Source organism: Manis pentadactyla, chromosome 5 (genome assembly GCF_030020395.1).
Source record: "Manis pentadactyla isolate mManPen7 chromosome 5, mManPen7.hap1, whole genome shotgun sequence".
NCBI classification, from domain to species: domain Eukaryota; kingdom Metazoa; phylum Chordata; class Mammalia; order Pholidota; family Manidae; genus Manis; species Manis pentadactyla.
The window spans coordinates 158,976,137-159,003,911 of NC_080023.1; the positions used below are offsets into that span (position 1 = coordinate 158,976,137).

The 27,775-nt window shown below is 46.3% G+C and overlaps 1 protein-coding gene across 1 annotated transcript; it reads left to right on the forward strand.

Annotated features, from left to right (window-relative positions):
• Window positions 1–330: 330 nt before the first annotated feature.
• LBP (lipopolysaccharide binding protein) lies at window positions 331–27,775 on the forward strand. The gene is made up of 15 exons (XM_036902302.2): window positions 331–511; window positions 2,617–2,731; window positions 5,117–5,245; window positions 8,009–8,164; window positions 8,791–8,854; window positions 12,129–12,192; window positions 13,529–13,620; window positions 14,139–14,315; window positions 15,696–15,755; window positions 17,625–17,792; window positions 19,095–19,162; window positions 19,685–19,727; window positions 21,434–21,497; window positions 22,314–22,390; window positions 24,390–27,775. Exons 1-15 carry the CDS (start codon window positions 388–390, stop codon window positions 24,432–24,434), a joined length of 1,446 nt encoding a protein of 481 aa, XP_036758197.2. The 5' UTR covers window positions 331–387; the 3' UTR covers window positions 24,435–27,775.

The following is a 27,775-nucleotide window of genomic DNA, read 5'->3' on the forward strand; positions in this document are numbered from 1 at the left end:
AGAGAATTTGCATGGCACCAGACCTGGCTTTGACTCCCAGCTCTGCCACTCACCAGGTGTGTGGTCCTCAGCCAGTAATGTGGCTGCTCTGAGGCTGTTTCCTAGTTTGTAAAACTGGGTCTTCTTGTGGGAAGGATGGGTAGAGATTGTCACCTGGGGCCAGGCCAATCCACCCTCTGCCTTGGTGCAGCAACAACGGGCTTCTGTGTCCAACACGTGACCCTAACAGTGTCGCAAGCAAGTTCCTGTCCCTGAGCCTCCCATTCCTGGTCCCAGGAGCCTGCCCCCACTCTGAAGCCACACCCTCCCTCACCCTCTGGCTACATGAGGGAGCTGGGCCCAGCCAGCAGCGGTAACAGTCCTGGCCCACCCCACTGGGAATCCAGGATGGCGAACTCGGCCAGGGCCCTGCCCCCACTACTGCTGGGATTACTGCTCATGTCCGCCCCAGGGGCCCTGGGGGCCAACGCTGGCCTGGTCGCCAGGATCACTGACAAGGGCTTGGAGTATGGTAAGAAGCTGGGGCAGTTGGCTGGACTTGGCTGATCCGCTTGGTACCAGGCTGCGCTGGGTACAGCAGGAACACAGGTCACTTTCCCTCAGGGGTGTAGCTGCCTTCCCGGCCAGGCAGCCCTGGCTCGGATTTTGGCCTCACTGGCCAGCCACTGTTCAGCTTGGACATGTTGCTTGTCTTAACTGGGCTCCCCACTAGCCAAAAGACATAAGGATTTGGGTGCAAGTAGTTGATTTGGGAGATGATTTCAGGGAACACCATAGGAAGGTGAGAACATGAGATGGGAAAGGAAGGCAGCAACCACCCCTGTGACCGGAACAAAACATACGCCTTAAAACTAGAAGTCAGAGTGGTGGTTACCTCTGGAGGCAGGAGTGACCAGAGGGGCACAAGAGAGCCTGCAGGGGTGCTGGGAAGATGCCGTATCTTGCTCTGGGTGATGATTACATGGGCCCATAAACGTTTAAAAATGGCCTAGCAATGTCTTTAAGATTCATGACCTTTAGGTACTTCTTAACTGTTATACCTCAGTGTTAAAGACTGTGCGAGGTAGGACTCTTTTTAAAAAAGATGCTGAAACAAAGCCTCAGGATTAATCCATCCAAGGGAGCTGAGGTGTTTATATACGGCTCTCCACAGTAATTCACCCAGGGCTGCTCCTCACATCCATGGAGCCTTGATCGCCTTATCTGTTAAATGGGGTAACAACATTCCCTCGGGTAGGGTTGTTGGGAACCCAGACTTGGTGGGGGCAGAGAGAAGGAAATCAGAGAAGGCTTCTTGAAGGAGGTGAGGTAGAAAAGATAAAGTGGGAATTCACCTGGGACAAGAGGTACCATTCTGACAGAAGGACCGCCCTGCGTTTGCTGGAGGGAAGACTGCAAGCTGAAGTAGGGAGGCCTCTGGACTTCTGTGTACACATGCCTTCCTTGAAGGCAGAATCTTGGGTCTCTTGCATCTCAGAACAAACAGAGGGTCCTAGTAAATGCTGCTTATTAAATCAGGCAAAATTTGCCCTTTGTTCCTTTCCACTGTACAAATTAACCATGTTTTTTTGTTGTTGTTGATGTTGTTTTCTTATCTTTATTTTCACTTATTGAAGTATAGTTGATACACAATATTATATTGATTTAAGGGTACTACATTCACCAATAATATATATTATGAAATGCTCACCAGAGTAAGTGTAGTTACCACCTGTCACCATACAAAGACATTACAGTATTAGTGACTATTTCCCCAAGCCGTACATTTCATCCCTATGACTTACTCATTTTATAACTAAAAGCTTGTACCTCTTTATCTCCTTCACCTATTTCGCCAGTCCCCCTGCCCCCCTTCCCTATGGCAACCACCAGCTTGTTCTCTGTATTTGAGTCTATTTCTGTTTGTTTGTTCATTTGTTCTTTTAGATTCCACACATAAGTGAAGTCAGATGGTGTTTCTCTTTATCTGTACCATGTTTACTTAACCAATCCTTTACTAGAGTTGGATTTTTTGGTCCTTTCCATATTTTTTAATAATGTAAACCCTGCTTTGTTGTTCCAGGCACTTACGGAGGGCCTGCTGTGTGCAAGGCACCAAGCCTTTACCCTCCCAGACCCTCATTTGCTTTGCAACGACCTCCTTTAATCCTCATGCCACTCCAGCAAGGAAACCATTGTTGTCACTGTGGTTGGGCAGATGGAGGAAGTGAAGGTCGGGGGCTTGCTCAAGGTTGTCCAGCTAGAAAGATGCCAACAGCAGGAATCTATGCCTAAAATCCTTACAGATCTTCTACAGGCTAGATGCTGGGAAGGACAGCAGAGGACAACCCACCCAAGCACACAGCATTCCTCCCCTTGTGGGGCTGCTGACAGAGGCATTCTGTTTCCTCATCCATAAAATGGGCACCCACATCCCACCACCTCCTGAGATGGGATGATGCCCCCTAGTGTTTCTCAGGCCCTTGGTACACAAGAGGGGCTCCATGAGCTGCCCCTGTGATAACTGTTAGTAAGGAAGTCAGGTTCTCTCCCCAGGGCAGGCAGGAGCCACTGAAGGGCTTAGAAGGGAGGGAGGCAGGCGGACCACACCGACTCCCAGCTTCTGTCTGTCCACAGTGGCCAGGGAGGGGCTGGTGGCTCTGCAGAGTGAGCTGCACAAAATCATGCTGCCTGACTTCACCGGGGACTTCAAGATCAAGCACGCTGGCCATGGGCAGTATGAGTTCCACAGGTGAGGCCCTCTTCTGCTGGGGCCCCCAGGTAGCTGGGCAGGGGCACAGGGCCTGGTAAGGAAAAACGGAGAGCCCCAGGATTGTGTCAGGAGGGGCGTACAAGGTTGGCTACTTGCGGAGTTCAGAGGGAAGTTCTGCAAGGGATTCAGTTCCTCCATTCATACAATTGCCGGAGTCCAGCTCCCGCGAGAGGTGGGTTGCCCGAAAGGATGAGACGGAGTCGGCGCATGGACAGACAGGACACGGAGTCAGTTGGAGGAGGTCTCTCGACAAAGTGCTGATGACATCTTTATTTACACCGTTTTGCACAAGGATATGATTACTTTTTTTTTCTTCTTCTGCAATGACAGGGAGGTTTTTTTAAATTACTTTTTATTTATTCTTTTAATTAACAAGCATAGGCAAGCCTTTTCTTTCTATTTCCTTCTGATCTATACATGGTTAGCCAAGTATCAGACAGGTGACCTTTTCCTGTTCCTTGACCTAAACTTTTCTTAGTAACATGTACTCTATTGTGTCTCTCATTTCTATGCAAAGCGGTTTCTAAGTAATGCATGTGACCCCAGAAGCGTGCAGCATGTAGCAGTGACTATGGAGTCTATCAGCTCAGGCTGAAATACAGGTCACCCACTGTCACAGTTAGCTAGGCAGGTATCATCATCTATATTTCTAACGCAACGGGTACATTTTATCCCTTCATAATATTTATTCTATCGTGCCTTCCAAGCCCTTCGTTCTGCCTTCATCCACAGGCACCACTCTCATTTTCTTTGCTTTATTCTTTCCCACAAAGATGTTCTAGAGGCTTCAATAAATTTATAATCAATCTAAAACCATAAATTTATATCTTCATCATACATCCCTTCATAGGGCACAGTAGGCAGCAAAATTAAATTCCCTATCTTATCCATATTTCTCTTTCCTCTGGGGGAAACCAAAATTTCCCTGATATATAATATGCAGGTCCCCATGGCCCCATCACTGTAGGGACTAATCTGGGAGTTTTTTCATGGCATTGCTGACTAACAGGGTTATTCCATTCAGTATTCTCCCATAACTCCATTTCCGTAATTTTCCTATAAAACTCTTCATCACTAACTTCACTAGATTGCAAAAGGGGGGGCATTGCAAAAGGTGGAGATAGGGTAGTCAATGTTTGACTAACTAACTGCAGGTTTCAGTATTCCATGCCAAGATCGCCATCTGGCCCCTGTGTGTTCCATTCTTCAGGAGCACTGTCCTGAAAAGCTTCTGGGAAGTTTATGTTCTCCTCTTTTCCGTGCTGCTCATCAAAGGTTAGCTTAGCCCTTGGCAAAAATGAAAGCAAAAGCAAAGCCAATAGTATAATGGAGAATAACAAAATCAAGCCTGAGCTTTGCTACATAGCTTAAGTAGCATGGCTTCCGCCATATAACCCATGAATGAAGACGTACCAGCTGTGTGACTGACCTGAGCCTCAGTTTCCTTATCTGTAAAGTAGAGAGTACACTGCCACCTTCTTCAAGTGACAATCCAGGCTCCAGTGTAGCCACTGGATGTAGGCGAGAAGGGAAGATAGACCTTAAGCTTTAAGTAGCCCAGTATTAACACCTGAGGTTTGCACATCTGGAGGAGTCAACAAAGGCTTCCCAGATGTGGTGGCATTTTGAGCTGTGTCTTCAAAGGATCGTTAGACACAAGCAGCTGATGCTAAAAAAAAAAAAGGCCTGAAACACTATTTGAGGGTTAGGCAAAGAGGGAGGGCAATCAAGCTCACAGCTCATAACCCTCCTCCCTGCTCAGGACCTTTGATGGCTTCATTCATTCCTTCTTTATTCTTTCCATCAGCAAACATTTAGTGAGCATCTGCTATGTGCCAGGCAAGTGCAATGGAACGTGGCCTTCCTTTTCCCAGTGGCAGCCCCACAATAGGAACTGTCTGGTTTGCTTCTCCCAGCCCTTTTTGTGTCTTTTCTTGAGGCTACCCCCAGCCCTCTCTGAATCTAATTATCCTGTTCTCCCACCTGGAGGTGTCCTGGGAGGGATGGCTCTGCAAACCCAGAGAGGGGTGTTGATGTCCCACTCTGGATCCCACCCGGGATCACAGGACTTGTGAGCTCTCATCCTGCTGGTGTAACTTTGGGTAAATGCATCCCTTCTAGGAGGTTCTTTCTTCCTCTGGAGAAAGGGAGCAAGAACGGTGCTGACCCCCCTCTGTGAGGCCTGACATAATGGATGTAAAGCCCTTAGCATGGCTGTCTGGTCGGTGCAGGCTCACAGTAGGTGCTCAGTAAGGTGGGGGAGCCAGATGCCACAGGACAGGGGCAGGGGAGTGAGACTGAAACCCCTGCTAAGGCTGAACCTAATCTGGGCCCGCGCTGCCCTCTGCTCGTCTCTCTCTACAGCCTGGACATCCGCAGCTGTGAGCTGCTCAGCTCCACTCTGAAGCCCCTTCCCGGCCAGGGCCTGACGTTCACCATCTCTGACTCCTTCATCAGGGTCCAGGGCAAGTGGAAAGTGCGCAAGAGGTTCCTGTAAGTTGACTTTGCTCCCAGGCTCTCGGGCCCTTGGCCGTGGCCTTTGTCCCATCCTCCTGTGGTCTGCGGCATTCTAGCTCATGAGAAGGCCCCATGGTGGATGGAAGGAGCCCAGGCCCAGGGGTGAACTGGGGTCCAAGTCCTGGCTCTTATGGGTGAGCCTCTTCCCCTCTCGGGCTTCCTTGTGGGGTTGTGGGCAAGCTCACTAATATTGTGCCTTCTGGGTTTCTTCCCCCAGCAGCAGACCCTAAAGCAGGAATTCATGTGCAAGGACTTTATCTGGGAAGTGACCTAAGGAAGTGTCCATTGGGTTGTGGGGGAGGGAGGCAGAGAGGGAAGGAAGTCAGCTTGGCAGCCAACTGGAGCTCACCCCTCCTGGGGACCTATGGAGGCAGTACAGTCAAAGACACTCCTAAGTTACCCCAAGTCAGCAGTGGGACCCCATCCTCCTGTTCGCCATTGGTCAAGGGTGACTCCCATGGGCACCAACTCTCTAGCATTCTGAACTATTCCTTGACCTCCAAGGTCCTCAGATGAAAGGTGGATTAGTCTTCTCTGGCTGCCATAACAAAATGTCCTGGACTGGGGGGCTTAAACGACGGAAACGTGTTTTTTTACACTTCTGGAGGCTGGAAGTCCAAGGTCATGGTGCAAGAGGACTAGCTCCTTCTGGGGCCTCCCTCTTTGACTAGCAGATGGCCACCCTCTCAGTGTGTCCTCACATGGTCCTCCGCTCAGTGTGCACAGCTCCAGGGTGTCTCTCGCTGCATCCTAATCTCTTCTCCTAAGACACCCTAATGGCCTCGTTGTAATGTAATCACCCCTTTAAAGACTGTCTCAAATATAGTCACACTCGGAGGTACTGGAGTTTAGGCCTTCAACCTATGAGTTTGGAGGGGGTCACAATTCAGCCCATAACAGGAGGGTTGATTTGTCTCTTCTGGGTGACCTGACCACATTTTAGACCCACTCTGTCCAATCTAGTGGCCTCTAGCCACATGTCTTTACTGAGTACTTGAAAAGAGGCTGATACAAATAGAGATCTTCTGTAAGTGTGAAACACCAGATTTGAAGATCTAGTACAAAAAGAACATAAGAATTCTCATTAATAATTCTTATATCGATTACATGTTGAAATAATAAATACTACTAAAATTAATTTCACCTCTTTCTTTTTGCCTTTTTTAATGTGGCTATTAGAAAATTTTAAATTATCTATGTGGCTCCCATTATATTTCTGTTGGCCAGCACTGCTTCAGAGCAGTGCCCGGTATAGACATCACCTACATATGTACATTCATTCAATTTCCATGAAAGGAATCAGGCCACACTCTTCTGTCCTGGCTTTTTCAGTGACATATTCCTAAAGATCTCTTTGTATGAGAATATGAAATTCTACCTCCATTTTTTTTTCCTTTTTAAAAATGTATTCTTTTTATTGGGGTGAAATTCACATCACATAAAATTAACCATTTTGAAGTAAACAGTTCAGTGGCATTATGGACATTCAGTGTTGTGCAGGGACCACCTCTAGCTAGTTCCAAAACATTTTCATCACCCCAAAAGATCATTTCCTACCCATTAGGCAGTCCTGTTTCCCTTCACACACATTCCTGGGCAACCACCATCTGAGATAAGTCTCCATAGATTTGCCTATTTGGAACATTTCACATAAATGGATTTACACAATATGTGACATTTGGTGGCTGGCTTCTTTCACTGAGCAAAATGATTTTCAGGTTCATCCACATTTTAGCATACATCAGTACTTTATTCCTTTTTATGGATGATTGATATTTCATTATATAGATGGACTATATTTGGCCCCATTCTTTTTAAAGCTGCATAGCATAGATGCTCATGACTTGTGAATCTGTCCCGACAATTGACATTTAGGTTGTTTTCTCACTTTTTGCTATTACCCATGATGCTTCAATGAGCTGCCCCATTCATAAATCTTCACAGGAGCTAGAGAATAAAGACTTAGAAGTAAATTTACTAGGCCAAAGATACGTGTGTTAAAATTAGGATAGATCCCACCAATTTGTATCCCACATGCTCTCCTAAACACAGTGTCTGAGACTTCTTGACCCACACCTTCACAAGCAGTGGGTGTTCAAACTTCACACTTTTATCAATCTGTTAGGGGAAAATTGGCATCATTATTATTTTCATTTTTAATAACTTTGCATATGCTTATCTGCAACTGAACTTTCTGTTCATATCTTTGATCTCTTTTTTTCTCTTCTGGGTTGTTTTGTCCTTCCCTTATTAATTTGAAGAGGTTTGCTTTTTGTGTATTAAGGAAATTAGCTCATATATTAGCTCATATGTGAAGGAAATTAGCTCGTATATTAGCTCATATGTTAAGGAAATTAGCTCTTTGGATGGCTCATGAGGCAATTTTTTTTTTACTTTGCAAAGGACATTTTTTTGCTCAGTTAAGTTTAATTTTCTAGGCTGGCAAGCTTATTAATCATTTCTTTTATGCTTCTGAGTCTTGGATCCCACCTAGAAAAGCCTTGCCCATCCCTGACCATAAATAGATGGACCCAGGCTTTCTTATTCATCTTTTGTGGTCTTATTTGCAATATTGTAAAAATCTTTACTTCATAATACACATTTGTAATTAATTTTTGTAATAATATTTTTGCTCCAGCTCCACTTATTTTGGGCTAAGAATTGAGCTTCATATTTTCTTCCCCAAATGTGGCTGACCCTAATCTAGGAACCAATGATTGCTTCTTTCATCTCTTCCAGGAAACTACAGGGCTCATTTGACCTTCAGGTCAAGGGCATCACCCTTTCGGTCAACCTTCTCTTGGGCAGCCAGCCCCCTGGGAGGCCCACAGTCACTGCCTCCAGCTGCAGCAGCTATATCCGCGATGTGGAGGCAGACATGTCGGGAAATTTGGGGTAGGTCACCGCTGGGACAGTAGCCAGTTTGGTTGTGGCCTGAGATCATCTGGCCCATAGCCCTGCCTCTGATAAGCATAAGGGTCCAGGTGTAATGCACAAGCACATCAGGGACACTTGGAGATCTTTCTTTGGGGGACCCTGCTGATATTAACAGACACAAGTTCAAGGCATATTGGTGTGCCATTTGCACCAAAAAAGCAACTCAGGGGAAACCAACATCAGGCAAATGAAATTTCGCTATTAGAATGAACACAAAGGCTTTTGGTCAAAGGAGACTTTGTGAAAAGCACACAAGCCCTTGGGCAAGTCTCTTTGAATCTCAGTTTCTTTGATTAGAAAAATGTAGATTCTCAAGCTGACCTCCCTGTCCCCCCACCCAAATCTAGAGAATTTGATGGGGGCCCAGAAGGGGCTGGGATGCCAGTGCAATCTGTGGGTATGCTGGGTGCTGGGACTCTACTTCCGTCTGTCTCAGATTCTGGGACACAGTATAGTACCAGGATGGGGTAGGGTGGGCTCTCTTTGGGGACTGGTCTGGCCAGAGTCCAGGGCCTGGCATTCCCAGGCACCCCGTGGACTCTGCATGGCACACAGCTGACCATCCACTGTGCTCCCGCCTCCAGGTGGTTGCTGAATCTCTTCCACAGTCAGATTGAGTCCAGGTTCCGAAGAGTGTTGGAGAGCAAGGTAAGAATGTCCAAGCAGATGGGCGTCCGGCCAGCCACTCAAGGACTGGTGCAAGTCCTCACTGACCTCTGGCCCTGGACAGCCATGGGGTCTGGCCCAAGGCTCAGAGAGGACAAGTAATTAGCTCAATGTCACCCAGCCGAAATGTGCAAAGCTGGAGACAAAACCCCAGTCTCTGGCCTCTGAGTCCGCACAGATGGGGAGAGAATGGTTCCTGTTTGGCCGGGGGTGATACAGCAGCGGCCAAATGGAGACTCCTGCCTCCCACTGCTTGGCCTTGCTTGATGCCTCCCACTGCCCTACATCCCACAAGGTCGAAGAGGAAACCAGCACTTAGGTGCTTGTGGAGACCACAGAAACTCTGGGAGTGTGTGAACCCCAAAACTTGATTCTTACCTGGTAAGCTCATAAGCACCTGCCCTGGACAGGAAGGCGGCAGCAGTGTCAGTTTTATATATAAAAATATACACATACATACATATATCTGTATATGTATGTATATATGAGAAATCTCCAAATGTAATTTCTGGCTAAAACAAAGAGGTTTCCTGTTGACCCTGTTTTCCCACTCACTTCAACCCCAAATCCCATCTCAGAGGCATCATCTGCCAGAAGCTGCGTCTGTAGCAGTGCCCTTAGCTTGAGAGAAAGCAATGGAGGAGTAAACGGGAAAACACGCACACGCACACACACACGCACACGCGCACACGCACGCACAACCCCGCCCCCTTCTTTGTCCATCTTCTGGTTCGGTTTTGAGTGCCCCCTGGTGGTTAGGATGGGAATAGCAGACGTTGGGTGTGGCAAGCTGCGTTCCGTTCCTTTTTGTGTCTGGGATCCTGGGATGTAGCTGGGCTTGGAAAATACGCGAGCCGCGTTCTTGCGCACCCCATTGCCATGCTGCCACGCCTGAGTAGGACACGATATTCTTCCGTGGTGTGGATTTAATACTCCCATGTTGATGATGGTGATAATGATTAGTAATGATGTAACAATAGCAATATATTATAATCAATTATATAGTAATTATCGTAATACATTACCATGATAATTGTTGTTTTGAGAAATTAATATAATTAATCGTTTTACATAACATATCATTGTATAACTATTTATAATAATAAAGGTGGCTATTTAGTGAGCCTTGGTTGGCCAGGAGCAATGTGCTCACTACTGTACAGGTGCAGTACCATTGAATCCTAAGCACAACCTCTGAAGGAGGTGCCCTTTTTCACATTTGACAGAGGAGGCTCTGAAAGGTGGAGTAATTTGCCCTGTGGTCACCTTGCTGGTAAGGGGCTTGGTCAGGATTTGAACTTCTGGAACTTAGAGCAGCTTATCCTAAAGGCTTTATAGCAGGAGTTGGTGCTTTGGGAAAGATGGAGATCTCACCTGACCCCTGATCTTTATAGATCTTCAGAAATCTCCTTCTCCCAGGAAAAGTAAGCCTGGTACAAGACCTTTCTAATTTCCCACTCAGGGCAGGATATGGTATCTGACCAGCAGGGCTAAGAATAATGGGCATGCTGAGTGCTTGCTCTCTGGGTCACATATACTCACTGTTCATCCTCTCACCACCACCCCAAAATCCTTGGGAAACACTTGGCCTTGTCACTGTATTCTGTGGGCAAGGAGCCCAAAATAGATACAGAGATTCTGCAAAGGCTGCACAGTAGGGGAGGACCCAATTTTGACAAATTTGAACCCAAGTTTGTTCAACTCAACCACACCCTTAGCCGCTACCCCCACCTGCCTCTCTGGGAGGCCCTATTGTGTGTCTGGGATGGAGGCCTAGGCCTCGCATCCCCAATCATGCAGGTCCCCTCAAAGGTGAGACATCCAGGCTCAGGGCCTCTGGGATAGTCTGATGGGAAGGAAAAGCAGGAAAGGAACAGTCTTGGGTGAGGCTGACAGTTTCCTTATTCCTGGGAAATCATCCACGAATGTTCCTCACTACTCCTTTTCTTTGCTTTCTGGCAGCTCCACACTACCAGTCTCCTCTCCCAAAACTGGGCCAGCTGCAGAGGGAGGATAAGGAGTTCACTCCTTGCCTGCCCGACCCACTGCAAGGCCCTTCCCCACTCCCCTGTGCCTGATTTATGTCTGCTCACCCTTTGGCTTGCCCTTAAAATGCCCTCCCCTTCAAAGGAGGCACCTATGACCCCTACATAAGGCCAGGGCCCCATCCCATAGTCTTGGAGCCCCCCACCCATGTCCCTCCCCTTCATGAACACATGGATCCATTCGCACAGGAGGTGGTAGCTAGTTAGTCAAAAAAGCTGTTCAGAGTGAGATCTCTCACACACATAAACAAAATATTTACATATAAATCCAAATGTTTTAAGACCCAGTAAATGTAACTTCAATTATCATATTTTGACCTGGGGCCCAGCACTGTCCTTTGAACACGGTCTCTTGATTGGCATTGCACTTTGTCATGTTGCATAAAACATTGATCTGCTGCGAATTCCAGCTCTAATTTCTTTAGCCACAATGAGAATTTAAAACATGTGCAAAGCAATCCCAGTGCAAAATCCTTTGAGATATTTATGATTTTTCTTGTCCACACCAAATTTAACAGTATTTTCTTTAAGCAACTTGCCTTTCCAGAGCACTTATCTTAGATGTTCATAGAATATGAATAATAAGTATTTTCTCGGTCATATTTCACTGGTTTACATCATACTTAATTTGAGTGATTACAAAAGCAAGCATAGGAAACTCGGTTTGGGAACACACATTTCCTTTTCTTGAAAAGTATGCAACTCAAGTTCTGTGTGCCTACTGTATACTGTAGCCTACCAGACGTGAGCATTCAGTCTTCCAAGGGCACCAGGGGAAACGAGGAGTATCGGTCAATCCACCCAACTTGCGGAGTGATGACATTTAAGATTTACATTAATTATACACTTATTTTTGTGGCTATTTCTACTGACTGTCTAGTTCTGCTACTCAACCTAAATTCTGGGGGACTGGGGCATCTTTAACAGTAGAGTTTCAGGCAGTGCCTCCAACCAATGTCGCCTCCTCAGGTTGTGCAGGCTGTGTAGATGTCCAGCCTTTCAATTTCTAAAGGTCCAATTGGACCCATTGGGACCTATGTGTGTTTGATCATTTTTGTTTTTTCAGTACCTGGCACATGATGAGCACTGACAAATCTTTGTAGAGGTGATGATTAATAGCAAATTTGTGAAATAACACAACTGAAGCAATTAGCAAGGTGCCAGACCAAAGCTGGGAACTCACTCAGCCTTTCTCCTCCCATATTTTTCAGATTTGTGAAATGGTCCAGAAACTGGTTAACTCTGACCTACAGCTTTATCTCCAAACTGTGCCAGGTAGGGACAGCCCACCCATCCCTAAGCCTCTTTATTTCTCATTTTCTATAAGCGCATATACATACCTTATAAAACATTAAGTAAGACAGATATGTACAAAGTAAAAATTTTAAGTCTCCTTTCCTCCCCATGTCTTGATTATGTAAAATATATGTAGCTTCTAGTCTGTTTTTATCATTTACTAACACAAAATTAACGGTAGGCTAGTATTAGTAGTCAAGTTTTGCAGGAGTCAAAAGTTACATGCAGATTTTCGACTACACAGAGGTCAGTTCACATCCCAACCCCCATGGTGTTCAACTGTGAGCTGTACCTATGGATGCATGTCTTCGGGTACACACCTATGGTCAGTTCCAGGCTCACATGGTGTGCATAGGTTTAGCATTATCAGATCCTGCCAAACAGTTTTCCAAAGTGGTTCTAACAGACCTCATTTTAATAGCTGTGTAGTATTCTGTCACATGGCTATGTCTTCATTTATTTAATAAGTTCCCAGCTGCTGGACATGTAGGTTTTTTGCCATCCTTCTCTACTGCCAACAGCAGGGCAGGGTACAGTCCATACAACTTCACCCTCACATGTAAATGTACTTGTAGAACAATCCTCTGTAAGTGGAGGTCCTGGATCTCGGGTGCACACATAAAGTGGAGGGACAGTACAGTCCCTGATAGACTGTCTGAGAAGTTCTCTGATGTCTCGGTCCCCAGGCCCCCCACACCGACTGGGTGACATTTGCCTTCCGTGGAGGTCCAGGCAGGCAAAGATAAACCAGCGCATGGGACACAGAACTCCCATTCCCCTGGGGCTTCGGAAGGGAGGGTCTGGGCCTTTTGGACACGGCCTGACCTTCCTGGGTATTTAGTTCATGTTGATAAGAGGTTGGCTTCCCTCCAAGTTTAAGGCCTTGGTTATAAACTTGGGGAGCAATACCCTGGGTTGGAGAATTCTCCCCATTGAGTGGCTTCCTCAGCATGAAGCTCCAGGTGTTGAGGGGCTGCCAGATCAGGGCTTCTGCCCTGTGTGTGTGTGTGTGCGTGTGTGTGTGTGAGAGAGAGAGAGAGAGAGAGAGAGAGAGAGGGGAGAGAGAGTGAGACCCTGAAACCCACTCAGGCCCCAGGATGAGCATACCACCCGCTGTGGCTAATCTACCAGTGGGACAAGGCAGCCCACATTGTCTCCTGGAGAAGCAGCTCTTTGTCCCAGGGCTGAACTAGGTGAAGGGTCTTAAGGCAGAGGGCAGGGGTCTCTGAAGAAAGTCACTGGACCTGGGTCAGTCAGAGCCCTCACCCCTTCTCCACTGCCTGGCTCCTAATTCTGCCCCTTCTCTGGTTCACAGTGACAACAGAAATGGACCATTTTGCCAGCATTGATTACAGCTTAATGGAGGCCCCACGGGCAACAGCCCAAATGCTGGACGTGATGTTTAAGGTGAGGGTTCTAGAGCAGGGGCTTGGGTGGTTCTCATTCCAGTGCAGCATTCCCACAGGATCAGCCCTTTCTTGGGACCTCTTGTCCCTCTGGCTTCAGATCCACCCTCATCTCCCTGGTGGTTCCAGCTGTGTCAAGGGCAGGGCAATATGGAGTGGTGGGGAGTGTTCCCACAGCCGGGATCCTCCCACAGGACTCTGAGGCCTTGAAGCTCCCTGCTCTTCCCCTCCTTCATTTTGCCCACCCTGCAAGAGAAGTCAGTCACAGCTGGGTGTAGGTGGTGTAGAGGGGCTGGCCAGTAGGTCTCGTAGTTCATATACAGAAATTAGGGAGTTTTCATTAAGGGATTCTGGACATGAAGCACTTCGACCCAAAGGAAAACATCTTTAGTGGTCGTGTTTCAGGCAGTGTCTCCAGCCAGTGCCCCTCGTCAGGCTGTATACGTGACTCCCTAGCTCAGATGTCCACCCCTGGCTTAGACTTTGAAAAGTTCAAATGGATCCTATTTCTCTCTCCAGGGTGAATTTTTTAACCATCACCACCGTTCCCCAGCTGCCTTTGTTGCTCCTGTCATGAACCTTCCTGAGGAACACAGTCAAATGGTCTACTTTGCCATCTCTGACTATGTCTTCAACACAGCCAGCCTGGTTTACCACGAGGCAGGGTATCTGAACTTCTCCGTCACAGATGACACGGTGAGGATGGTGGCAGAATAGCGCTCACAGATGACAATGTGAACTGTCCTTCCCTTTTTCCTTTCCACCCCATTTACATCACTGAAATGGTAAATTATGACTGAGAAAAAAGATCAAAACAGGGAAAATATAAGTTAGCACAATTTTCCTTTTTCCTTTGGTTTCCAGGAGGCTCAAAGTCAAAATTCTTTCTCCCTTTTGACTATGGAAGGCTTTGTGGCTTGCTTGTCTCTATTTTACTTTTCCCCCAGTCTAGACCTATTATTCTAATTCATATTTTCTCTCATCATGATGGTTTGTGGAGGTATGTTCTAAATCTTTTTTTAAAAAAAGATTTTAGTTAATGAGGCAGAACAGATACACTGATAAGTACATGAAGTTACATAGAATAGGAAATAAAGGCCAAGTTAAAAGTAAAGCCCAATTATGAAAACACTGTGCCCATAAATTGATATTTTTAATTAAAAAAAAAAAATCTATCTAGGAGCTTCCTTGTAGCCAAAGTGAAAAGGGCATATGATTTAGTGATTCTTGATGAAAAGGGGAGACAGTCTTTCTAGCATTTACCTCTAAAACAACTGTTTCAAATGGGCCTTTGTATAAGGAATACTAAAACTTATAGTGGGCCACATCTTTAACATTTCTTCAGTTTCTTTAATATATCTGGGTTTTAGAAGATTTTTTTTCTCGTACCTTTTGTAATGCTCAGGTATTGTGAACAATGCCAGGATGGTGGGGGAAACACAATACAGTCCAACTTGGGTGATCCACCTTGGTCTGATAATAAATTGGAGGCCATGGGGTGGATGGTTGGAGTAACTGTGTTTTGAATGATTTCTCACACATGCCCAAGCCTTTTGCTTCTATTATCATGTTTCATTCACCCCTCCCACCTATGGTGCAGCCCTTTCTTTTAGTGGATGGGATCATAGTACCTGATTTATTGAGCTCTCACTACATGCTAGGCATTATGCTTTGTACACACAGCTCACTGAGCCCTCACAATGACCCTACAGGTGGGGACCACTATGGCTCCCATTTTACAGATGAGGAAGTTGAGACTCAGAGGGGTGAAGGGACTAGCTTGAGACCACAAAGTAATGAGGCCCAGAGCCATACCTAAGTCTGTGTGACTGCAGATCTCACCCTTGCAGATCTTCTGAGTATGTCCCCCATGTCACCAAGGCCCCAAGGAGAGTAGCCGGGACCCCAGAGTAACATGTTCTCATGGTGAATGTGGTACAGGCATCTCATCACGGCCATGGTAACTCCAGGCAGTCAGGAAGCTATGGTCTTGAACATCCCCATCTCCCCATCTCCCTTTGGACCTTCAGCAATGGCGGGAGTATCCTAACATGTCCTTGTGTCTCTTTGCTGCAGATTCCACCAAACTCTAACATCCGACTGACCACCAAGTCCTTCCGTACCTTCGTCCCCCGGGTAAGGCTTCCCCCGGCCCTCAGTGGGTGCAAGCCAAGCCCACCAGCCACCAGGGGCTTCTCTTTAAAACCTCCACACTCCTCTCAGCTTGATCCAGAGTCAGAAGGCCAGCAGTGAGGCCCACAGTGAAGGCTGGGGCTTCTTTCTGCAGTTTCTTCCCTTCAAAACCCAAATAACAGAGGCCTGAGCACCATGTCTCATGGGACCACAGGTTGCCCAGTCTTTTACTGATGATATCTGACAACCCCAAGAAATGTCAACACAAAATGCACCCTAATTAATAACATCAAACAAGTATACAGGGCACGCTGGGATCAAGCCCTGTTTCGGTGCTTTAAAAAATTTGCTTTTGACTGGATAATAAATTCTCATGGCTCAACATTCAAAAGCTACAGAGTGGAAAGTCTCCCATCCACTTCTGCCCACTAACCACCTAGTTTCTATCCCAAGTCTACCAATATTATCAGATTGTATACACCCTGGGAATATTCTGTGTAAATACAAACAAATGTGTGACTTAATCCCCCATTTTTTTTCACTTATGGCAGCACATTGTACACACCATTTTGTACCTTACTTTTTCCCCTTAGTGTCATTCCATCTAGGTGGATAAAGAGTTCCCTCACTCTTGTTTTGGTGCATCCACCATTATATGGACCGGCCATAGTTTGTTTCGCCAGCCTCCCATGGAAGGAAACGTAGGTTGTTTCCTGTCTTTTGCTACGTCAGTGTTGTAGTGAATAACCCTGTAGCTCTTTCATCGCTGGGCTATGTCTTCATGTGCAGGATCTCATTCAATCCCACAGAAATGCACCTGTCCTCCCCTCTACCTTCCGAGTCTCCCCACACAGAAGAAGCTCAGAAAGACAATAGTGTTTAACATGCCTTGAAGAAGTTTGGATGATGACTGAGAAGAATTATAATGGTGGGAAAGTTTTTAAATGTCAGGTCCTGCAGTGCGTAGTCATTCCTGCCATAAGGCACCTCCAGGCCCTTTTCTCTCCCTAGACCCCCCCAAACAACCAATCTTGCTGCCATGTTGTCAGAGATAGCTTTGGAGGGCCCTTGACCACATCCTGGCTCCAACAGCCTTTGTACCCCCAAAAGAGGAGGTAATTCTCCCTCCCACTTCCTGATTGCACAATAATCTGGCAGAGAAGCAAATCAGCCCATCTTCTTAGTAAAGCAGCTTGCCTCCCCAACCTTCTATAGTAGAATGTAGATTTTATATTTGCATAACCAAAAGGCTTGTGAGACTGTTGTTCTTCCACCAATTTCCCTTCAAAGAGAAGGTCTTGTCCCCAAGTTCAGTTCTAGTTAAACTACGAGCCCTTTTGAAATGGTGGAATCTAGTTGTGTCATATTTCGAAAGTGTTGGTGTCTGGCCTCCATATGTACAGTTACTGAGCATCATAAGGGTATGGAGAAACAAAAGCTCTCACCCACTGCCCAGGGATGAGTGGGGAGTGGAAAATTGTTCCAACCTTTCTGGAGAACAGTTTGGCAATACCTGTCAGAAGCTTTAAAAATATCCCTGTCCTTTGACTCAGCAATTCTAGAAATGTATCTCCCCAAATAATAGCCAAGGGTGTACAGGGGGTGGCATTATAATGACCTAGGAGACAACTTTATGCCCTGTAGAGCTAGATCAACTAAGTCCCCATGCACAATGGAGTACAATGCAGCCATGAAATAGATGACACAGACTCTATATGTCCTTTTATACTGTTAAGAGGAAAAGGCCCAGAGTATTTTCTTCAAATAAAACCAACCAGAAGCCTTCCTTCTCAGCTTTATCAGACTCCCGCAAGGCTCTCCCAGCAAACCTGCATATCTCCTTTTGACATAATCTCTTCATTCTGCCCACAGTTAGCCCGACTCTACCCCAACATGAACTTGGAGCTCCAGGGAGCGGTGGTCTCTGCTCCCTTACTGCACCTCAGCCCTGGGAATCTGTCCTTGGCCCCCCAGATGGAGATTGAGGGCTTTGTGCTCCTGCCCAGCTCTGTCAGGGCACCTATCTTCCGGCTTGGTGTGGTAAGGTTCAAAGCCTTTGCAAAAGCATTTGCTCCCTTTCCCTGAATGCTTCCTGCCCCACTCACCACCTGGCTAATTCCTTCAGATCTCAACTCAAACATCACTTCTTCAGAGAGGCCCTACTTGACTGGCCTTACCCTTGACCTACCTTAAGCCCCTAGTCATTTTTTTCTTATAGCACCCTATTATTTTTCTTCATATTTATTATAAAGGTATTTATGTAGCTGTTTGCATATTCATTTGTTTATATATATATATATATATATATATATATATATATATATATATATATATCTCCCACTAAGTGAGACTAGGCTATTGTGGGGAGGAAGGTATAGGGGTCTTTGACCTGTCTGCTCTGCTCTCATCTATATCTGACCCTGAAGACTACATCTCCCAGGCTCCCTAGCACTCTGACTTCCAACCAGGTTAGCCAATAGAAAGCACTGAAAGGAGTGACAGACAGGAAGAAGGAAGAAGCTAGAGTATTTTTTTCCCCTCTCTGTCCTGGACTGAGACTTGGGCAGTGACTATGTCTCCTCCACAGTGACTCCCAAACCCCAGTTTCTCCCTCTGTTTTTCTAGTCCTGGGGTGGAAGCAGCTCTCTGCCTCTGCTAATCTCTGAGTTGCCTCTCCAACTCTTCAGCCTCTCAGCAATTCCACCACTAGTTTAACCAATTCCTTGTATTAAATTCCCTCTGAGTTAAATATTGAGAGTGGTCTCTCTTTTCTTAATGGATCTTCTCTAACAGAAAAGGGATTTTGAATCCTTTGGGGGGGTCCTACTCACTGGATGGAGAATTTTTCCCCCATGTTTCAGGTTTGAAATTCAACAAGACAAATTTCTGGCTGGTCAATTGCTCCTAGATACTACATCTGCAACTGATATCATTGTTACATTATCAAAATTGTGGTTTGCAATATATTTTAAATTAAAACATTTATTATTATTATTATTATTATTATAGTTTTTACAGCTGACTTTTGGCCCTAAGATTAGCTAGAAACAATCCTTTAGTGATCTCTGGGGGTAAGCACTCTGCACCTTCTCTTGAGAATCTGTTCAAAGTTTAATTGCTACCATAATCAGCAATTTAAAGTAAAAATGTTCAAGTCCAAGTTCAAATATTTATTGAGCACCTATAGTGAGCCCTCTGGGAGTCTACAGTCAAGGGGGCAAGTTCCTGTTTTTAACTCATTGAGCTGTTTGCTTAGAGGAGACAGCTTGTCCTCTTAGTTATCCCATCTGTACACAACAACCTCCCTCATTTAGACATGTTTCCTTCTACTGGAATTTACAGGCCACAAATGTGTCCGCCATGTTGACCTTCAATACCAGCAAGATCACTGGGTTCCTGAAGCCAGAAAAGTGAGTCAGCTTCCTGCCCATATGGGAGCACTGAACTGTGCTCACTCCATTTGGACACAGTCGTGGATTCTCTGTAGCTGGGGGTGGGGATGCGATGAGATTCTGATACCAATGTTAGGGGCCCGCCATTTGGGAAGGAAACTTCAACTTGACTCCAGTTGGCCCAATCATTTTGCCCCACTGATCCTGCCTCCACAAATTTCATTTCCACCTAACCCCCACTACTTTCAAATTTCTAAAGAATTTACCAATACTGCTTTTTCTTAATCTATGAATTTTAGACTTCCTGAAATGACAGATAACGACTGAGCTCTTTTACACTACCACGTCCCCTCTGTGAGTCTTCCCAGTAAAGTTGTGTCATTTTGTCATTACTCAATCATCTTTTTCACTCTCACCCCTACCCATCCTCAGCCCTGTGCCATCCAAGTCAATGCCTCCTCCTTTCTAAGGACCCCTACTTTGCTTAGGTTTCCCATGGCATAATGCCCACATCTCTGAATCTTCTCTGATTCATTATAGGGTGCAAGTGGAACTGAAAGAATCTAAAGTTGGAGCATTCAATGTAAGTTATTATTGTTTTTATTTATAAAATTATTAGGGCATTAATTATTTTAGTGTTTAAGCTATGCTATGGCACATATAGTAAGAAACAGAAAAGGAAAGAGATGCTCTCTGCCCTGGAATATGTAGAAGCCCTCAAGGACGTGAAACATAGGGCCAAGGAACAGTTACATCCCCATATGACAATATGTAATTAAATCATCTATTGGACAGAATTATTTTAACTGCCAGGAATAGAAAGTCAGCTAAAAGTCTTAAGCAAAAAGGAGGAACACACAGGGTCATATAATTTAAAAGGAAACTAAGGTTGGAGATTTCAGGTGTACCTGGATTAGTTGCTCAAAATAGTGCGTCAGGATTCTCCATCTCTGTGTCGCTCCTGTCTGTTTTGGCTTCATTCTCAGGCACGTTTTCTCATTTGGTTGACCTTGTTCATGTGCCCCTTCTTTTGCCAATCACCGTGGCCAGGAATTGGACAAGGCCAATCGGCCAAGCACGGTTTTCAACTACAGCTGGAACCCATGGATCTGCAATCCCAAAGCATACGGCCTGAGATCAGAAGGGAGGGTTCCCTGGGAGAAACCTGTTATTAAAAACAAGTAGAATGGATCACTGGGCAGGCAAAACTAAGAGGCGATTTCCACAAAGATGAAAAAGTCGTGAAATGGAGAGCCCCATATTAAACGAGGGAAGAGAATGGGAAAATCAGTGCGGGCTGAAGCGATCAAGGAGAGATTTCTGAAAAGAGGGACAGTGGGGTGATGACAGCTGTTCCTCAGAAGCTGAGGAGGAGATCCATAGACTTTAACTTGCAGTAGTTGTCTTCTTCCTTCCCACCCCATGGATACTGGCCCCCGCTGATAATCCTCACCCTGCCGTCCACTGCTCAGATGTTCCCTTAAGTACTTATGAAATGGAAACATATTAAGTGTGGGGAGAGACACTGCCCACAGCGACCCCAAGGATGACTCCTTTCAGAGAATGAAGGATAAAGTGGGTAATGACACACTAATACTGCATCTGTGCATGGCATGTAAAAATGTCTGTGGAGTAAAACATTCATATGTAAAGATTCACAGAAAGTCATCCTATGAGGTCTTACAAATGTGCAATGGAAAAAGCAAAAACTGTAGAATCAGATAGATCTGGATTCAAATTCTGATCCTGCTGCCCAGTTCCTAACAAGTCACTTTCATTCTGTGGGCCTCAGTTTTTCTCATCTGTGAAATGGGGACATTAACACCAATTTCGAGGGGTTATTGCAAAGATTGAATCAGATATATATGTAATGCTCTGAGCCCTATACCTGGCACACAGTGAATGCAAAAATTTGTGTCTCATTTTTGTTTGAACTTTCAAATTTTTTTATTACACAACTAATTCAGGAAAATATTCTCACCGTAAAAGAAAAAATCTAATACTAAAGATAAGACTAAGCCAAACCTTGATGTTCTTCCTAGAGGAAACAGTTGAGTGTGTAGTCTTCCAGATTTTTTCTGTCCCTTTGCACACCTATAAATGTGCATCTCAAAACAGTTTTCTCTTATAAAATAGTAGCATGGTATAGGTATCTATCTGAAATTTACTTTTTACAAGACGTTTGTTATGTCAGCACACACAGAACCACCCCCACCAGGGTGGTAGTGTGGCAGTTAGTGTTGGGCAAGATGACAGGTGTCACAGTGTACCTCTCCTGCTTTCCACCAGGTGGCGCTGTTGGAGGCACTGCTCAACTTCTACATTCTCAACAACCTGTATCCCAACGTCAATGGTAAGAATCACTATGGATTTTTCCAAATCAAGAGTGGACACTGCTCTTTGGGGGAAAGGGAGATGGACTTGGAATTGGGAAACAGGGCTCTCCGGCAGGCTTTGTGACCTTGAGTGAGTCACTTGTCTGAGCTTCAGTGGCCTGTCTGTGAGATGGGAGTGTGGAAGTTGGCCTCATCTCCCTCCAGAGTTCTCATGGGGTTTGGAAATTGGTGCAGCTCTTTGGAGCACAGGAAACCTCCTCCTAAGGGAGAAGGAGAGACTCACAGAAGTGCCCCCCACTCCTACCCCTGAAGTGTCTGGGGAAAGACTGAGAGCAAGTTAATATAGAGGACACAAGGCAGCCCAGCTCTGATCTCACTTCCCAGTGAGTTGCCAACTCCCAGGTCAAAAAATAAAGCAGAGACCTAAACCCTGTTTCCACGAGGCCCTTTTCATTTGGCTGCAGTAGAAAGCAGGACGGGGAATGGAGGGCAAAGCCAAATACCCCTGGCTTCTAATCATGAGTGTATGCTGCCTCACATCTGCCACTTCCTCCGGATAACACCACGGCTGAGAGCTCAGGCAACCTGGGTTCAAATCCCAGTTCTGCCACTTCCTAGCTCTCGACCTAGGACAAGTTGCTGGGCTGCTTTGTGCCTCAATTTCCTTATCTATAAAATGGCAATAATATATCTACCTCATGGTCTGTGGTAATAATTAAATGGAATATACTATGTATAGAGTTTGCAGAGAGGACCTCTTTTTTGGGGGGGGGACTGTCTAAAAATTGTTATTTATGAACACGTCTCTCTCAATGTTGTACCCCAACTTCCAGATAACTTGGCAAAAGGCATCCCTCTCCCTCTGCTAAAGCATATTCAGCTCTGTGATCCTGTTCTCCAGATCCACAAGGTCAGTGTGTTCAGGGGAGCCCGGAGGATTTCAGGAGGAGGATGTTTAGCTTTTCGGGTTCAGGGGCCATAACTCAGCGGTTGGGACCCAGCCATGCAGCCGGGAAAGCCTAGACGGGGCAGATGCTCCGGGCAGGGCGAAATGCTGTGAGGTCATCCACACATCCTTCAGAAGCAGCACGTCTATTGGGGCAGAAAGTATACAACACAGCCTGTACCACACTGCCCCCCACCCACCATCGTGGGTGGCCTGGGGAACATCAAGACCAGCCCATTTTGAAAATACTGCAATCGTAGGCATGCCAACAGGCCAGGTTCTAAAAGCCAATTGGAAAATTTTTAAATTTCTTCTAAATTCTTAAGTGGAAGAGCTTTATTATGAATGTATTTATATAACTATAAAATAATATATATAAATATATTTATTATAAATATGTTTGGTGTGCTTCCCCACGGGTTGAATTTTGGCATACTTCCTTCCAGTCTTTTTGTTTCCTTTAAGCATTTTAAAAACAGTTTTGGATGGTTGCACTGCAACCATCCAAAACATCTATTGTCTTTCTTTTCCTTTGTTCTTTTTGTTGTAATCTAATGGGCACCCTCCCCCAAACACCACCCCATGTTAAATACTGTCTTATCCATCAAATGGACCCTAATTTACTTAACTATTTTAATACTATAACTATTTTAATTACTTAACTATTTTAATACTGTAATACTTAAATATGTTCCCAGCCCAGGGCAAATTATCTTTGAACTCAAAATCAAAGGGAGAAATAAAGTGGGAGAAACCCATTTATTTCTTACAAGCAGTCATCCACTTCTGCTCATCCATGTCTCTTGCCACCCAGATGCTAAAAGGGACCCCACCCAACCTCTCTGGTCCAGATTGCTCCCCCTCTTAATCACCTATTGATATAGAGATGGACTACTTCTCTCCACCCCTCGGAAACACCTATTGGTATGGAGATGCACTAAGGCCAGGCAAGAGATTCTGGAAATACTGCAGTGATATCCACAATACCAAAGAATATGTCTGATTCTTCGCTATTCCCTCCACTCTTCTGACCAAGCATTTTTATGTCTCTGCCCCACAGTTCAGGTTATCTTTCTAGAATATCATCTGTAAGGTGGGATGACTGGGACAGCAGGCTTGGGAGCATTAAAGGAGATGCTGTTTTGTGTCTGGTACACCATCAACATCCATCAGATAACAGCTACCAAAGAAAGTGAGGGCAGCAGAGTGGTCAGAAACACCGAAACACTGACCAACTGTTAGATTTGGAAAACAAATGTCCAAAGTCCTCCTGTTCTAGAGGTACCCAACTTCCAGCTATGTGGCGTGTTTACAAGGAGTCAGATCGTTGTTCAAAGCAAAGACTGAGTGACCATCCACGCAGCCGGCCTCAGCTTTCTCCTCTGTAAAATGGGGTGTAGCCCAAACTTTGCTTGGCTCTTCTGAAGATTAGAGGCCAAGTATGAAAGCTTTTAGCTTGGTTTGGTACATGGGAAGTCATTCGAAGATTTATTATAATACAATCATATTCATTAGAATTTGGAGGTCAACTCTGTCCATTTGATCCCCAAAAGCAGGGAGTGAACCTCTGAGAGTAAAGAATTGGACTTTGCCTTGAGTTCAGAATCCCCACTCCTTTGGGTGATGGAAACTTACAAGGAGGTAGGAAGATAAACTCCAACAGTTCACAATTTTGTGTTATTCGCCAAGGAGAGAAAATTTAGGTGACACAAAGGACATTTATGAGGCCTGCCAGGAAGCAGCAGCTTGGGAAATGACAGATAAATCACCACCTTAAAAAAGGTAGCTGGCAAAAGCCGTGTTTTATGAACACCTTGGGGACAGAGGCACACGATTTATGCACTGACCTGGTTTCTCGGGAGAGCTTATGTTTCGCCAGATGTGGGCCTCCCTTTACATCGGAGATGCATCTTTGTGGAGTAGAGGATGCTTTTACCACCCTATCCTGTCTTGTCTCTCCTAGGACTTCCTGTTCCTGGGCTCCAACGTCCAGTACAAGAGAGTTTGAGCGCAAGGAAAAAGGTGGGGCTTGGAGGCCACAGCTGGTTCAGCAAGTTACGATTCCAGATGCACAACACATTCCTGGAGATTCTGGGAGGATGAAGTCTCTCCTAGTCTCAGCTTGGAAAGAAGGTCTGCTGGCCTCTGCCCCCACATTCCTCTTCAACAAGGGCACCACACCCTCTAACTCTGGACTTTGCACTTTTCCAGGATGGACCATCCTCCACACTAGCTTGTACTATCTTTATTTAAGGGAAGGCAATCTTGTTATTCACCATCCGATCTCCACGCCTAACAGAGTGCTGGCACTTAGCAGGGACTCAATAAGTATTTACTGGATGGTTCAATGAAGGGGCCACCTGGAACTCTAGGTAAACCTCCCTGCTGCCCACCCTCTTTTGCCTTCGGATGGTCAGTCCCATCTGAGGGCTGCAAAGCACAACCCTAACCACCAGTCCCTTCTCATCGGCCGCTGCTTTGGGAACCTCGTGGCAGAACAAGGGTTTCTGCTCCCCCCTCCGCCCTGGCCAATGCCCACTCTGTGGTTCTTGCCCACCCCAGGGCATGGGCAGTTCCTGGGCTCATTTCCGTATGTGCCCCTCCCTCAGCTCTTCCCTGCTGCAGATCTGGGAGCCAGTGGGTCTCCCAGAGCAAAGGCTCAGCCTCCTGCTGCTTTTTCCCCTTGGAAATGGGTGTAAATTAGGAGAAATTGGTTCCTGCTAGGTTTTGGGTCTGACCCAAATAAAAAGCTCCTCCAATTGTTGTTTATGAGCCCCAAGCCTGAGGGAAGAGGCCATGATTTCTAATTACTGAACAACCAGCCTTTGATCAGACTTACTGAAGAGTCATTTCCAAGTTATGTAGTTGGGCCCCTGGGCACTGGGAATCAGAAAGCTCATTTGATTTTTTTTTTTATTTGAGTTAGTGAGCAGATGGATGGAGCTGCCGGCTGGCAGATAATTCACAGGGAATAGACCCATTTCCCCTGTGTGTGACAGAGCACAGAGGTGCCATCCAAGATGGGACAATGCTCTGTCACCCAGCTGGTGGCAGGGTATGCCGTGGCTTCCCTTCTTCCCTCCTCTTTCCTTTTGTTCACTTGTCCACCACCATCCTCCTCCCTGTGGGAGACTGGGGGAGGGTCACGCAGTACTAGCCCTGCAGCCTTGGACGGGTCCTTTCCCCCTGGGGACCCTCATCTATAAAATAAGGGTGATAATAGTAGTAGCCACTTCAAAGGGCTGTTATAATGAGGCTGAATAATCCGTGTAAATGATTTATTTAGCCCTAGTGTGGATTTGATAGTTATTGGCTGGACATGCATCTCCTATCTGCAGGTGCTGGGCTGCTGGGCGTTGGGGAAGTAGAGGCAGTGCAGACCCAGTTCCCATCCCTGCCTTTAGGAACATTGCCTCAGGACTGGGGGAAAGAGCTGGCCTTCATTCCAGCTTACTTGCTTTGGGCCCCTGGGCCCCTGTGGGCTCTTGATGGTTCTTTGACAGTCCAGAGTTCTGATCATTTAAATCAGAATGCTGTGTCCCGAGCCTGGTCCTCAAAAATATGCAGAGGAGAACTCCATGTCTCCGTGCCCTCATCTATCAAATGTGGCTCCTTATGGGTGACTAGGGATTTGATGGCTTCATGTCAAGCTACTGGGGGGGCCTGGGGCATAACCAGGTCCTGATAAATGGCTGCTGTGATGAGCACCTGTCTTGCTTTGGGCTCCCCAGAAGCAGACCCTGAGACAACGAGGTGAGCATTAGCGGCTTCTGTGGAGGAAGAGCCCAGGACATACTGTGGAGGACAGAAAATGCAGTGGGGAGGGGAAGGCAGCCTATAAAGGCGCAGCTAGCACAGTAGGTAGCTGGAGCTTAATCCCACTGGGGAGGTGGGCTGTGAGCCAGTGTACACCCCTCCTCAGAGCACCCACCCAAGGGCCAAGGAGGCAGGGTACTTGTACACCGTCCTCTATCAGTCGCTGGTTGCGGGGAGCTCCTGGGAGCCATCGGCCCTCTGGTTCCCCTAGTCTGAGCAGAGCGGGCTCTAGCGGCCACAGGAACCACAAGTGCCAGCAGGTAGGAATCAGGTTTGCGTGCACTGCTGTGGGGAGACGAGCCGGGCACTGACAAGGCCTCCACACGGCCCCGCAGTGCGGTAGGAGCCACCAGCTCAGTATCCTGGACAAACTGTAAAATAGTTTGTCATGTTGCCTGGGAAAGTTGTAGGTTGTTCTGCTCTGCATATTTTTAAGGACCAGATGTGGGCCACAACATTCTGATTTAAATGGTCAGAACTCTGGGCTGTCAAAGAACCCCCAAGAGCCCACAGGCTCATTGCACCACAGACCTCATCCTGACACCAAACTAAGACACTGCCCCAGACACCCCCCCGTGGACTATAGCCTGTTTCTCCTGCTCTGCTTTTAACTGACTTCCCGATGACCCCTCCTTACGGCTGCACAGAATTCCATACTTGTGTATGTATGAGACAGCTTCCCCTTTCTTAAAGATGCATAGGATTTTCTGGTGGGGATATACCACAATTTATTTAACCAATCCCCCACTGATGGTTTCTTAGGTTGTTTCCAGTACTTCACTTTTATATACTGATGGACCTAAGCCCAGCATTTTAACCAAAAACTTAGATGTGTGCTTTCTGAGGCTGGTAGGCGATTACAAAGGCTTCCCCTGACAGGCCTCCTGGAGGAGGGGGCTGCCCCCCTCCACACCAGGCTTGGTGCCCAGCCCACGCACTGCAGGCTCCAGGGGTGGAAGTCAAGGCTCAGGCCCCTAGGCTGGTCTTGCTTTACCCATTCCTAGCCCTGGGGCCTTCGTTCCCAAATCTCTATCTGAGAGGCCTTCATCAGAGATCATCTTCAGTACCTCTGCCAAGGACTCTTTTATCAGGGAGAAAAACTTTTGCCCACCAGGAATAAGTAAGTAGTCATTACTTTCTACTCCCAGCCCTGCGTCCATTTCCCCCCAACACCTCATTCCCAGGGTCTGTAAAACTGCCAGAGCCTTCTGTTTGGTGCTCCTCACCAGTGAGATGGCCCCCACATTTGCACCAACTCCCCCGCACTCCACTTTCTCTGGTTCAAGCCCTTGTTTATAGGATTTGGAGTGACTAAAGGCTTCCCAGTCACCAGCATTTTGGCTTGTTGCCGCTTTAATCAAGTACTCTGACACCTGGCAGCTCAGCTCTCTCCAGCTCAGCCAAATGGTCGATGCTAAATAGTGCTTCAGTGAATGCCTTCATCTGTACATCATTGCTTAGTCATGCTGTACATGTATGTGTGTAGGTACATCCATTAAATAAATGCCCAGAAATGGGATCCAGTAACTTAAA